This window comes from Ixodes scapularis, unplaced genomic scaffold, assembly GCF_016920785.2.
Source record: "Ixodes scapularis isolate PalLabHiFi unplaced genomic scaffold, ASM1692078v2 PGA_scaffold8__174_contigs__length_109621045, whole genome shotgun sequence".
In the NCBI taxonomy this organism is placed as follows: Eukaryota; Metazoa; Arthropoda; class Arachnida; order Ixodida; family Ixodidae; genus Ixodes; species Ixodes scapularis.
Window position 1 is genome coordinate 91298167 of NW_024609883.1, and position 13407 is coordinate 91311573.

The window sequence follows — 13407 nt, forward strand, 5'->3', positions numbered from 1 at the left end:
CCACAGTCTCAGGTGTTGCATTACGATTAATAATACAAGTAGCTTTTTATATTAAAAAAACACACACAAATATTCCTCGCTAAGGCCTTCAGTTGTCTTGTAAAACTCGTTCAGCAAATTTCTACTACAAAGTTATTATAATTAAGAAGTAGTTAATATAAGTATGTGTAGTCACTGAACGATTAAAATACACAGTTAGAACACCTTAGAAGGAATTGCGAAGCAAGGGTACGTGACAAAAATAACCGACGCACCCTGCATTCATTATGCTGTCAATGAATGTAGACGCTTTTAATGTTATCATAAACCGAAGGGCTTAAAAAAGATACAATATGTGTCTTTAACAGACTTGTTAATGAACTGAACTCCCCCGCAAGACTAAAATTGGAAAAGGCTAATAAAAAAATAAGTAAAAAATAATTGCTGGCAAACTAACCGATCAGAAGCGGTACGTTCAGCACCACGGCGCTTATTATGTTGTCAGACTCCATAAGCCAGGGAAAAAATTGAGATGTGAATAAGACGCACCACGTTTAGCGTCTAGTATAAGCTTAACGCCTACCGGCCAGACCCGAATATCAAGGGGATTCTTTTCAGACAATAAAGATAGCTGATATATAAAATAAATGTGTATTTTTTGTGCTCTTGATGGCGTCCACTCTTAAAGATATTCTGCCGTGCCCACTCGTTCGTGCTTTCCACTCGTTCAAAGATCAACAAGGAGTCGATGTACTTGAAGGGGACACCTGGAAATCACTTTCTGGCTCTCCGTTCTTAGAAACTTTCGTGTTATCCCCTAATCTACGCCGGTACCTATTGTTTTACAAGAATAGCATTGAAATATGCATCAAGTGCTTCGGATTGCCTTCTGCTTCTGTCTACATTGAAATTCGCTCTGTTTTCACAAGACAAAAAAACCTTTACCAATGATATTTCTAAAACTATTTATTGAGATATCCGCGAGCCAGGAAATTTTGTATTTCTTACAGCCTGTTTCTGAGCTTTGTCCATGTGACCGTTTAATGTCGCTTCGTAAAGGTACCAAATACTACAATGCTGAAAAAAATATTTTTTCCTACATAGCCGCAAACAGAATTAAAACTTCGCATTTAATGGAATTATTAATTATTCCGTGTTTGATTATAACAAATGAAAGTGACTTTATTGGCATTCTATACTTTCCTGTTCAAAATCCTGTATAATGTTTCCCCTATCTGGATTATGGAACTGGAAATCTTATTGGATTCTATCAGGAAACGTGAAATCCAAACTGCAGACAAAGGAGTGATTCCAGAAAACCTAAAATCCAGATAGAATTCAATACGATTTGCTGTTTAATAATCCCGATAGCGAAACGCTATATTGGATGACGGGGTAAGGCGCGTTCTTTCCATTCTGGTCTCATCGACAGGGCATTGCCCTTTACGCCTTTCTATGACCTATGACCTTGGCTGGCCCGTAATTTTACTTAAGCGCATAATATAATTATTATTTCGCAAATACCTCTAAAAACTAGCCATGCCACGAGATCGCTTAGTTTTGAAGTCACACTTGGCATCAAAATGGTTTTCTGTCATCCACTGGTTCAACATTTTAATTACGCAATTTTGCTCATATGACACTAAGATTGTCAATGTCCGTTAGGGTGTGTAAGTATTTAGAGCGATAGCCACTACACTCTAAAAAAAGTTCGTAAAAGAACTCTGGAATTCTCCGCTTGCCTATATTTTGCACACTCTTGTTTTAAGCACCTGCTAAAAGGGCTTTTCGGGAAAAACCTGAAGGGGTCTCTTAAGCTTTGTTTTATGTCGAAAGAGTTCTTCATCGCACATTTGCCTTTTTAGTGAACCAGGGGGCGATTGTGCTTGAAGCGAAACTGTTTATCACGAGCTGAAAGTGTTCTTGGGGCATCAAAAAACCTTTAAAATACGGACTTTTTTTTTTCTTTTTAGAGTTTAGGAAAGCGCGAATGAGCTAACGTCAAGCCATCATATGGTAGCATTAAACTTTAAGGGCACAGTAAACGTACAGAGCTCAACGAAACGAAATGGACCAGCGGAGCGCGTGGCTTCGCGTACCTGTGGCGCCATCTGCCAAGAGAAGCGGTCTATCTCGGCTGTGTTCTAAATCTTACTCGAAAGGATCCGAGTTACTTCTGCGGATCATCTCACGTGACACGACAGATAGAGCAACGCTAGACGCGGGTAGGTTTTCGAACGCCAAGGTACCAAACCTTTACCCTAGAGTGAGATCGAGTCAATTTTGGAACACGGCCCTGGTGTCGCGAGCTGCACGTGTGCACAGCTGAGCCAAGCGCTCAGCGGCTGTTCGTGCTCGGTGCGCAACCCATGATAGCTAATTAACGGCTAACTCGGGTGGTCATTTCCCGGCAAAATATTTTGCCCTATCTTCGGCAAGGGCGTTCGCGTGGTCAAAGGCTGGTGGGTGTAAGCTGTTTGGGTGGCACTTCTCAGATTTGTGCCGGCGATTTACTGGCACAATCTTTGCGCGAGCTCAAAGAGGTCGGGCAGCTAGTCTGCCAGACTGTGTCCGGTATAGTCACATCCGAATCGGGATAGGGAACCAAGGGAAACAGTGCTCGCTGAAAGCGACAAATAGCGTGTTCGTGTGACAAATGAATCCATCGAGACAGACAGGTATTTGTGCTCTGAGACAAGATAGCGAAAACAATGACAAAGATAATTTGTTTTAAAGAAGGCAAACGTTTTTGCAAGAGTTTATCCAGCCTTCGCAAGATCAGTTTTCTCTGAGAAACCGGCTGCATCATATATTACTTTGTTTTACAACTGTGTAATAACGTTTATTACACCGCTAAAAAAAATGTATGGATAGTGATGCAGTTCGATATTTTAATACGCAAATCATTTCAAGGGAGGTGGGCGCAATGAAAAAACTGAGGATTCCAAAAAATGGAATAACAATAAACAGAATATGAAAAGCGACGGTGGCAACCCACCTTTGAATCCTTGTAAAATGGCAACAGTTCATCGGAATTCCATACAAAATGTACCGAAATTTGACGTGCGTGCGGGCACAACCGCACTGACTTATTCATCTGCCCTTTCATTAATTCTATAATTTAAGATCCTGTCAGCTGTACAGACTGTGGTAATGTTAATATTTTGAAAATTTTTGTGAAGCCGTTTATGTCCACACCCATATCAGAGAATGGGAATTTCTATTGTATTGGCATATTGGCAATATTTCTATTTCTATTGAGGCATACAGCGTGCTCATTGTGCCATAGGCTAATCGAAGAAGAAGTTAACGAAGCTCACGGGCAACCCAGGCAAATGAAAACGCCAGTTGCCGGCGCTTTGTCTTCGGGTGGTGAGGGTCACGTGGTGCGTTGCTGGAGCGTTTTTGGTCGCCGGTGCCACTGACAAGGGCTCACCGGCGATTGACTACCCGAATTCGCCATAACACTGGCCATGAGTTTGCAACATTACAGTGTTTTTTTTTTGTTTTTTTTTTGCTTTAGCGTAAACAGATTTATCTGTTTCCAAAAGTTAAAGCTATACTTGAAAAATTGACCAGCACTCGCAGTGATATTACTGTTCATACTACATAAATGTGCAGCATCAAGGCACGTCTGCCGTATTCGTAGACTGAGTAAATTAAATGCCTTCCTTTTTCGCTGCTTTCTTTTTTTATATATATTTGGGGCAAAATAACTTCGCATCATGAAGGACAGATAAAGTCGCGAGTTTCCCGCAATGATTAAAAAAAGCGATTAGGCTTGAGATTTATGCTTCGTGGCAATCAATTATCGGGGATTGAGGCAATCCCCGATAATTGATTACCACGAAGCATAAGCGCGATCAGCCGCTGACTGCTTGGCTCAGCTAGGCGCATGTGCTACACGCGACACCAGATTCTTCTCCCGGCAGATGTCGCAGCAGGTACGCGAGTCCCAGAGCAGTTTATACTGAGAGAGTATGGCCAATGGGCCGAGCTTCTGCCCGCTAGAACCAGCGGATTTCGCGATAACACGAAATGGCGCTACTTCTTTGTCTTGCTTCTTCCTGAGAAATCGCATAAAGTTTCTTTGAGTCAGGGCCACAAAATGGCGTACAGATGTGTTCATGCCCCGGTTGTCAGACTACGGTGCTGTGGTTGCGAGGCTGTCAAAATCTCCCAGAGAAGACCAAACTGTCTCGGTATAAACGGCTCTGGCGAAACTACGTGCTCCGTTGATTAATTTAGTTTCGTTGAGCACTCTACATTCTATACGTTGTAGCGTGAACGCTATCGCCATATATAATGATCACTAAGCTTGTGCAATAGTTTGAAAAAAAATTAGAAATCTGATATAAGCGTGAAATATTTTTAGCAGCAATAATGTTCACAAAGGTCTCTATTAGGGGTGAAATTTGTTACGTGGATATCTGATGACTCCTAAAAGAAAAGAACGCTTTCAAAACCTCAGGGGAGATAATCCAATAAAAGGGAAGCCTAGTTGGACAGAAAAAAAAAGCAAAAAAAAACATAAGGAGCTACTGAGAATTTTAGGAAAGTATATATAGGATAGAGAAATGCAATGCATGTGTGATGTTGTCAGTGACTGGCAGACACGGCTTTTGATACACTCTAAGATGTCTGGATGTCTCCCGCAAAGCACTTGGAAGAACCAATCGCCCGAATCATGGAGGTAGAGAGAAAGGGAGGCGGAATACCGGCTCAAGCCAGAAGAACGAGAAAATCCAACGTGAAGCCGGAAGTAGAGGTCCCAGTCGGTGTGAACGCCCTTGAAGGGGGTGACCCAAACAGCAGTTGGCGCCCAATCGGCCGTTCTTTCCGTCCAATATCGTCGTTTGGGTTTTTGGTCGTCGTTGGGGCAGTGTCCCTCCAAACTAAAAGTCTCCCCCCCAACCGGCTTCCCCTCTGCTGGCCTCGTGTCGGTTCCAGAACCTTCCTACTTCCGTGGCTGTAACCCAAAAAGGGAACTCGGTGAATGACGGGGCCGATCATATGTTTAAACCTAAAAAAAAGAAGAAATAAACAACAAACTGAAAAAACAAAAAAAAAAAAAACGAATTGTCTGTGCCGTTGCACCGATCAGATTGCTTCACGGGGGCGTCGCAACGGATCTGAACGTATCATCAGCCCCGTCCATTCGGCGAGTGCCCTTCCGTCAATTGGAGAGATTGTCTCTCCCAACTCAAGTGATTCCCGGGAGAGCATGCAGACACTCCAGATTTTTCAGAGATAGCATTCTGAAAAACTTACGTGCAACTCCTGGTTTTGGCTTGACATCACAGGCGCCGCTCACGCTTTGAACCGATGAGAATGCAAGCAGCAATGCAGCGGTTATAGCACATGCCGTGGTTCGCCCCGTCTGTAGTAAGAAGCAAAACATACTTACCCAACGCCTCCACACAAGAAAGCAGGAAGAGCGTCAGGAGGACATTTCGTACATCCAACCGTAACAAAGGGTTCTTTCTAAGCCGCAGTCGTACGGCTCATACATACATCATAAGAAAATAAAAGCTCGAGGTATAGCTAAGCATTGCTAATGAGTTGTGAATGCAAAAGCATGCAAGATGCTCGCCCGCTCCCTTTGTCGTCTGCTCGTCCGCTCACTTTGTCGTCTGGTGCGTACTAGCGCGCGTGTGCTTCGGGATCTCGGAGGCCATGGCGCAGCGGCCAATGGGAGCCCCGTCGACGCGCGCCAGCCAATGGAACCGAAGACGAATCGCTCCTATTGGGATCGCGGAAACTAGGAGCCGTTTTCGCGCTTCAAACTGATGACGTCAGCTCGCTCCATGAGACAGTCAATGCTTTCGCATTAATAATAAAACGGTGTTGGCTGCAGGCATGGTGACAGAAGTGCCTGCGGGCACGTTTCAAGCATGTTCTAAACACGTTTGCTGCACACATGTGTCTGCTTCCAACTCGTCTGCTGACAGTTTTAACGTGAAACGTTCTTTGGCTAGTTGCTCCGGATCACGTAAACCCGAAATTTGTGAGGGCGTGGCCTGTTACGTCCCATAATGCAATGCGGGCAGCGTTGCATTATGAGACGCCACGGGCCTACACACCAATTCAGTTCCTCCGCTACATCTAGTGAAGTTGCATCGGTGTGCAGTTCCCGTGACATCGGATCAAGTGACGTCAATTTCCCCTCTAAATATAGCGGGAAAAGTAACGTCCCCTGATCTGCACGCCGATTCAGTTTTCCTGCTAAATTTAGCGGCAAAAATTGAGGGAAACGTTTTAGCGGGAAATTTAGAGGAGAAACTAAATTGTCGTATAGGTGACGGTCCCGTGACGTAAACGGCAATTAGGTTTCTCCTCTAAATTTACCGGGAAAATTAACGTCCCGTCACCTACACACAAATTCAGTTTCCCCGCTAAATTTAGCAGACATATTGACATCACGTGAGCTGATTTCACGTGATTCAAAGCGTTTCACACAATTTGCCCAACAATTAGCCACACAATATGTTTTTTTTTTGTTTTTTTTAAGACTTAAGCCGGAGTCATACTGCTTATACAACGTACAAAAGACAGTGTTGATGCAGATTCGAACGCGAGTGACCGCGACATCCGTGTTTCGAATGCCGCATGGGGATGAGTTCAAGGAAGAGAGAGAGAGAGAAATTTTATTTACAACGACACTTAGTCCACGTCATCTATATGTCTTTCGTCCAGGTAATCAGGCACACGCCGGTGGTGAGGTGGGTTGCGCGGTCCCTTTGATGTGGGGGTTCAGGGAGGAAACCTGGCACGGCGGCATTGAAACGACGGATATTGCGGTGACTAGTGTTTGGAGATTTTTTTTTTCTTTTGTATCATGTATTAAAGTGTGACTCCGGCTTCAAAATGCGGTTCATTGAGGTTACATGCAGGGAAAGCGCCCCGGAGGTGAACTTATACCGCATGGCTAAGGTCTCACTGACACTCTTCAGAAAAGCAGGGCGTGGCTTAATTAATACATTCGTGCTCCCTGCTTCGTGATTGACTCTCCGACGATCTTATCGGCAAATGCTGCAATCTTATTGGTTGCGGAGAGATAATGAGATGCTCAAAGACTAAACCACGCTCTGCGTTTTCTTTTTAACATTTGGTGACTATATAGCAGAATGTTTAGAACATAAAGTGAATGTCGCTTATATAGCATCGGAAGTTTGCGGTGCATTCTAATCTGGCGACAAAAATTAATCCCATAGGCGTGCGTGTATATATATATATATATATATATATATATATATAAGTCAAAGATGCGTACTGTCGGAGTTACTAATTCGAAGTTTATTACAACGTTTCGACTCCGAGAGTACGCATCTTTGACTTATTAACCTTTCTCCGTCCATTGTTTTTATATTTACCTCACTTTACCTATATATATATATATATATATATATATATATATATATATATATATATATATATACGAAAGGCGGGTTAATCCAAGCTGGGAATAAAAACGAAGCTTACCATTTTGCTATTCTACATATTTTTTTTTGCTGTGCTCGAACAGCAACTCATAACCCCTTTTAGAGGGCCTTTAGCTCTCTTCAGTACGCGATTCTGTGTTTAGTAACCATCATACAATAGATTTAAATAAAAGGTCAGATCAGAATGATAGACCAGGTAACTATTAGATTAGCGTTTGTCGACCGGACGAGAGTGTTCTCCGCAGTTCCGATAACCTGACTACAGAGATAACGCACGTGCCCATCACCCCTCAATGTTGCGAACTCCGTTGTAATTGGGATTAACGTCCTTGCCGCTGTTTTTTCAAGCGCAAGCTCCATCCCATAAAAACAAAGACCGAGTATTTGCTTTTATTCGGGACCATTTTATTACCGATATTTGAAATCTTCGCAAGTCTTCAGAATTACGAAGTTTTGAATGCGTTCTGGGGTTACGTAAACAATTGTGTGATTTTTGATGAATTATGAAAAACCTTTCTACCACTCTCAGGGTCCCGGTAAACACAATCTTGGTGTAAAAACATTGGCAATTTCCCCTGTATTTGATTTATTTATTAATATATCGCGATGGTTTTCTCACACTGTGCCCAACGGACAAGTGAGCACTTCAGGTAATTACTGAATAAAAATAAATTGGAAACATGTGAGCCCGCTTGACAATCTAAAGTTTCTCCTTCAACGTCAAACAATTTCCCCGCGTTTCTAAATGATGGGTTCAAATGTTTGCGAAGAGTAAACTAACATTGCCATGGACATCAAAAAACATTAAGAAAAAAAAAACAAGTTTATATAAAATATGACACCCACGGACGCTCAGCCGTAAGCCCTCTGATGAGCATAAGTCTATTTTCTGCAGTTTTGAAATCACCGCAGCTATTTTTCTGGTCTAACTGGTGCGCCCAAGCGTAAAAAAGTTACAACCCTCGTTTTGATTTTATTAAGTTGATCTATACCTTTAAACAAGCTACTAAACGCATACTGCTCGGCGGCAACAAAAATTACACACACACAAAAAAATCATTTTGATAACTCCAGAAATCCTCAGGTTGTTCCCATTGGTGAAAGAAGTGCACTATTGTTATTGAGTGGTGGCACCAAACTGCTCGAAATGTTTTGATCGAGGAATATTAGAAGAAGAGGAAGTGCTGGGACTGACCATGATGCCAACGAATCGTGAAGTCAGGAACCAGGCAACGAGCGTTATGAGATGTGCGTCGACACTGCCAAGAAACTTTCTCTTTTGTGGAAGACAATACGCCCACTGGTCGGGAACCCCCGGCCACGTAGATAGCTTTATCGCGAGAGCGCTGGAAGATAAAGTACACACACACTCACAAAAAGTGACTCGTAAATTGTGTTTTGGTTATCGGTGAATATCCGAAGCACGAGGAGAAGCTTCACATTCGATTGTTGAACTCTTCTGTTGCTATCAGAGGCGAAATTGCGCCTGAGGGTGCGGAGACCTTTGAAATCGTTGCTTTTGTTTCAATCGAACAGGAGTGCTGAGTGTTTTCTTTCAACAGAATGAGGATAACAAGAAAAACAGAGGAAACACAATAGCGGCTGCGGGTTGCAGAATAGTCACAAGTTCAGCGCGAGAAATGTTCAATATAAACTTACCGCGTAGTCTGCAAATATGACTATCTCGTGTTTTCTTTATTTTTTTTTTTTGTATATTTGCTTGTTTTTTGAAGCGACTGATATTAGATCATTTCGAAGTGAAATGATCTAATATCACCATCTCTGCGGTTTCATGATGTACGCACACTGATGCCATAATGAAATATAAAAGCGGCGGGTTTACGGCCGAGCTCTAGGCCTTCCAAGGTTTTACATTGGTTAGTCTCTAACTCCAGCTTAAACCATTTTATTAGCAACAAAGTAATTATGGTCACGTTTTTTTTAACAGGAACATCATAGTAACTTACAGCTTAAAAAAAAACAAAAACGGATGATGTGGTGAGTCACATACAAATGACGATTACTGAGCAACCAATAAAATTGCGCATTAGGCAATAAGAACGAATCACAATGCAGCAAGTTTTACCATAGTGTTCAGACTCGTTGCTTTGTGACTTCTTTGGAGTTTTTCTAAGTTCTCGATGACAGTGGGGAGAGCAAGCTTGTCTGCTTCTTGCGGTAGGTGGCGCTGGCGTCAGAAAGACGCCGAGCACTGATTGGTTCTCCCTTGACCAACGTTGCCCTTGATCGTGCCAGAACTACTGACGTCACAAGCGCGATACGCATTGCCCTTCTCGCTGGCCGACTCTCAAGCGAGGGGTAAAGCTCGCGGTCACGTCATTTCATGTACAGTCTCCGGCGATATGAAAGACCCACTGGGAGCGCGTGGCCGAGGCGGTGGCTGGCGGGGGCGCTGCGAGCGCTCTGGGCAATTCCATCCTGCTTCGAGGGGAGGACGCTCACTCAAGCTCAGCACAAACTGATAGGAGCGCGCTTTAGCTGAGCCCCGAGTGAGCGTCCTCCCCTTGAAGCAGAATGGAACTGCCCGGAACGCTCGCAGCGCCCCCGCCAACCACCACCTCGGCCACGCGCTCCCAGTGGGTCTTTCATATTGCCGGAGACTGTACGTACCCTGAATGTGCCCAATTTGCTCTGCAAATAAAAAAAAAAGAAAAAAAAAAAGACACAGACAGGTAAGGATACGTTTTGGAATCCGAGGGAGGCAGAGACAGATTTTATTTGGATGAGCTTTGACAACCCCAAAAGTAACATTATACATGCATGGTCTGCACATGACATCATTGTACCATGCTGGGGATCATTCCTAGTTGTTCTTGCCGAGTAAAACAAGTTTAATGGTGCGAAATAGATGCCCCAGAATTTGTACGCGTTCAGCAGCAAGGCCACTGCTACAGGCACTAACCACCATAATGGCAGCTGATGTGACATCAGTGCTTTTCCTGTAGTTTACCGTTGACAACCTACCATATCGATCAAAATAGCCACCGTACAATTGGCGACGTGCGCGACCGAAAGCGTCGCTTTGGTCGGCCTTCCACGATTGGCCGAACGCTGGCTATGACGTCGGAAAGGGGATTTATCGTCGACGGAAATAAAAGGAATGGAAGAACTTTATTTTGGACGGTGTTGGCAGTGTTCTTTTGAGAGCGCAATGATTTCAAGCTTCCACCACGCTATTTACAAACACCATCAAACTTGTTGTTTGCAAGGTAATGACGTCACAAGGGGAAACCATAGGAGGGCGCCACCAAAACATCTCGCCGCTAATACAACTCTTGGAAAATCGAAGCGATATTTGGCGACGTGAGCGATCGAAAGCGTCGCTGTGGTCGGCCCACCACAATTGGCCGAATGCTGACTATGACGTCAGCAAAGGATCTCTCGTCGGCGCAAATAAGAGGAATGTAAGAACTTCAATTTTGACGGTGTTGGTAGTGTTGCTTTGAGAGCGCTATGATTTCAGGCTTTCAACGTGCTCATTACAAACACCATCGAACTTGTTCGCAAGGTAATGACGTCACGAAAGGTAACCAAACGAGGGCGCCACCGAAACATCTCGCCGCTAATAAGCGATGAACTCCCGCTCAAAGCATCTTGGGCACCATTTGGTCACGGTTTCGGTTTCGATTTGCCAACCTCAATCCACGACTTCCCGTCGCTGCCAGATACAGTTCCTGCATTTACTAGTATTGGACCTTTCTTAAATTTATAATACTGAAATTTTGCCTATCAATACGGATAGAATTCTGGGGAATGCTTTTTGGGGGCCCCAGGCGTACCAGAGTTTATGCTCAGGTAAACACCGGAAGAAGTGTACTGGGCCGATCATCCTGTTCTATCCTCTCAATATCCTAGGCTTCTTAAATGATCCGTGTCCCTGGAGGATGATGCTCTACCCTAGAGTTGTAGCCAGACCACCAAAAAGGTATGGGACAGAAGTACTGCTATTTCTGGCTAAGTCTAGGCAGGCTTGTAAGGCAGCTGAATGTCCGTGATTTAACGGACCTTCACCGTGCTTTAACGAACCTTCAGGCCGCAGTCACGTGATAACAGGGATCACGTGACCAACTACGTGCTTCCTCGCTCTCTTTCTCTACCCCCCCCCCCCTCCTTTCCCCCCTCCGATTGAAATTTTGTTTTCATTTGATCGTGTTCGTTCAACTCTCCGACGTTTCTCCCTCCTTGTTTGGCCCCCGCCAAAGTATCCGTCGCAGATAGTGGCCGTTTCGTGGTTTCCCGGTTTCGTTCTGTTTAGTTTCTGATGGAGGTGTCGGTATCGTGTTGACGTGTTGTGTTACGTGCCTAAGAAGGTTTGGTCCTAGTTGGCACTGGAAATGTCTTATTCAGCGTGTGTGTGGGACTGGCTCGAAAGTTAATACTTTTGGACGTGACACACCCGGCGGCGATGTTCTGAGCTCCTCCACGTCATTTCGGCACGCGTAACGATTAAAATTTTGAATATACAACAAAGGCGAGCTGTATATTCCTCTGTCTTGCGCGCACTTAAATAATGTAAGGGCGTACACTCCGTAACAAAGATATTTGGCACGCTTTTTGAGCCTCCATAAAGTGCGAGCGCGTCTTCGTATGGTTGCAGTCTCGCTTTGCATCTGGCTCCCTCCTTGTTTTTAACCAGGTTTTGTGAGTTCGTTGTTTAGTTTATATTTTTGTTTCAGTTTGTGTATAACAAGCCGGTTAACAACAAAACGGTCGGGATGTTAAAAAAAAAAAAGATGTTGGAATGCAAACATCGCCTCCTTGATGTTTCTTCATCGGTGCCAACGAACAAAGAGAGGGAGAATATTTTTATGAAAACAGAGAGTTTAGTCTGAGCTTTGCGCTCCGACAGGCTTCTTTGTACTCGGGAAGGGGAGAGGGGGCAGAAAGACTATCAGCAAAAGGTCAATGATAATGAGATGAAATGTTTAAATTATATACATACTCTAGTCTTTAGTTTCGAAATGAGAAATGAGAGAAAGATGAAAAAAAATAATTATAGCACTGTCAGCAATTCAATGTCCTCGAGGAGCTGAAAGAAAGTTTTTAATGCTACTCGATATTTCTTATCGGGCCAAGGTCTGGGAAGGTTCGGGCGCGATTTTAAGAGGTACACGCATTTTCCAATTAATTGCAAAGTTTATGACACAGCATTCAGGTCCTTTGTCTAAAGACCTGAAATAAATCATGAAAAGCAACGGTGCCGCATTCTGTAATGTAGGGGACAACCAAGCAAACGTTACGTGCGGCCTGATAGCTGATGTTGTACTTTGAGAATTTGTTTTTTTTTTTTTTGCATTCCACATTTTTTAAAAGGTCACGAAAAATGCAATCGACTATACATTTGTTTTCGGAATGTGCGTGTTGAACAGCAACGCCGACGCCGGCTGCACAACTCCGGAGAGAAAAAAGAACACGATCAAAATAAAAGCAGGAACTTTGGGTCGGGGCGGGGGGGGGGGGGGGGGGGGGGGCTAAGGAGGCGAGGGGGCACGTAGGTAGTCACGTGATCCCCGTTGACAAGTGACTGCGCCCTTGAGTGCCTTCTGCGCCCTGACGACCTGCGAAAAGGCGCCCCGTGTTGAGACGCAGTACTTTGTCAACTGGGCAATCGAAATCGAAACCATTCCACTCCTCTTTTATGGCCAAAGGGGCGATGCAACAATTTTAGTAATTTGCGCAATTACCGCTTCGAACGGATCCCTGACATTAATGACCTATGAAACACGCGTTCGTTTTTCACCCCACGCAATAGAAGTCCCAGAAAAAAACTAAAGAAAAACGAGCAGCGTTCGCCCCCTCAACTCGCAGCCAGAACAAGCGGCCACGGGATCTGGAGCCGATTATATGCCGCCAATGTAGATCATCAGGGTGCCTCAATGTCCTTCCGTCTAGGGTGATGCCACCCCTTGTAGTACCTGATGCCGACAGCACGCGCTCACAGGGAAAATAGAAAGAAATCGACGAA

General features: G+C 44.2%; 1 protein-coding gene across 1 annotated transcript in view; it reads right to left on the bottom strand.

Annotated features, from left to right (window-relative positions):
* LOC8052209 overlaps positions 1–8793 on the bottom strand; it is a 50862-nt gene extending 42069 nt beyond the window's left edge. The window contains exons 1-2 of the mRNA XM_040223223.2: positions 8617–8793; positions 5251–5359 (exon numbers count right to left, since the gene is read on the bottom strand). Of these exons, the coding sequence (XP_040079157.1) occupies positions 5251–5359; positions 8617–8619 (112 nt within the window). The 5' untranslated portion in view covers positions 8620–8793. The remainder of the gene's footprint in view (positions 1–5250; positions 5360–8616) is intronic.
* Between the last annotated feature and the right edge of the window lie 4614 nt (positions 8794–13407).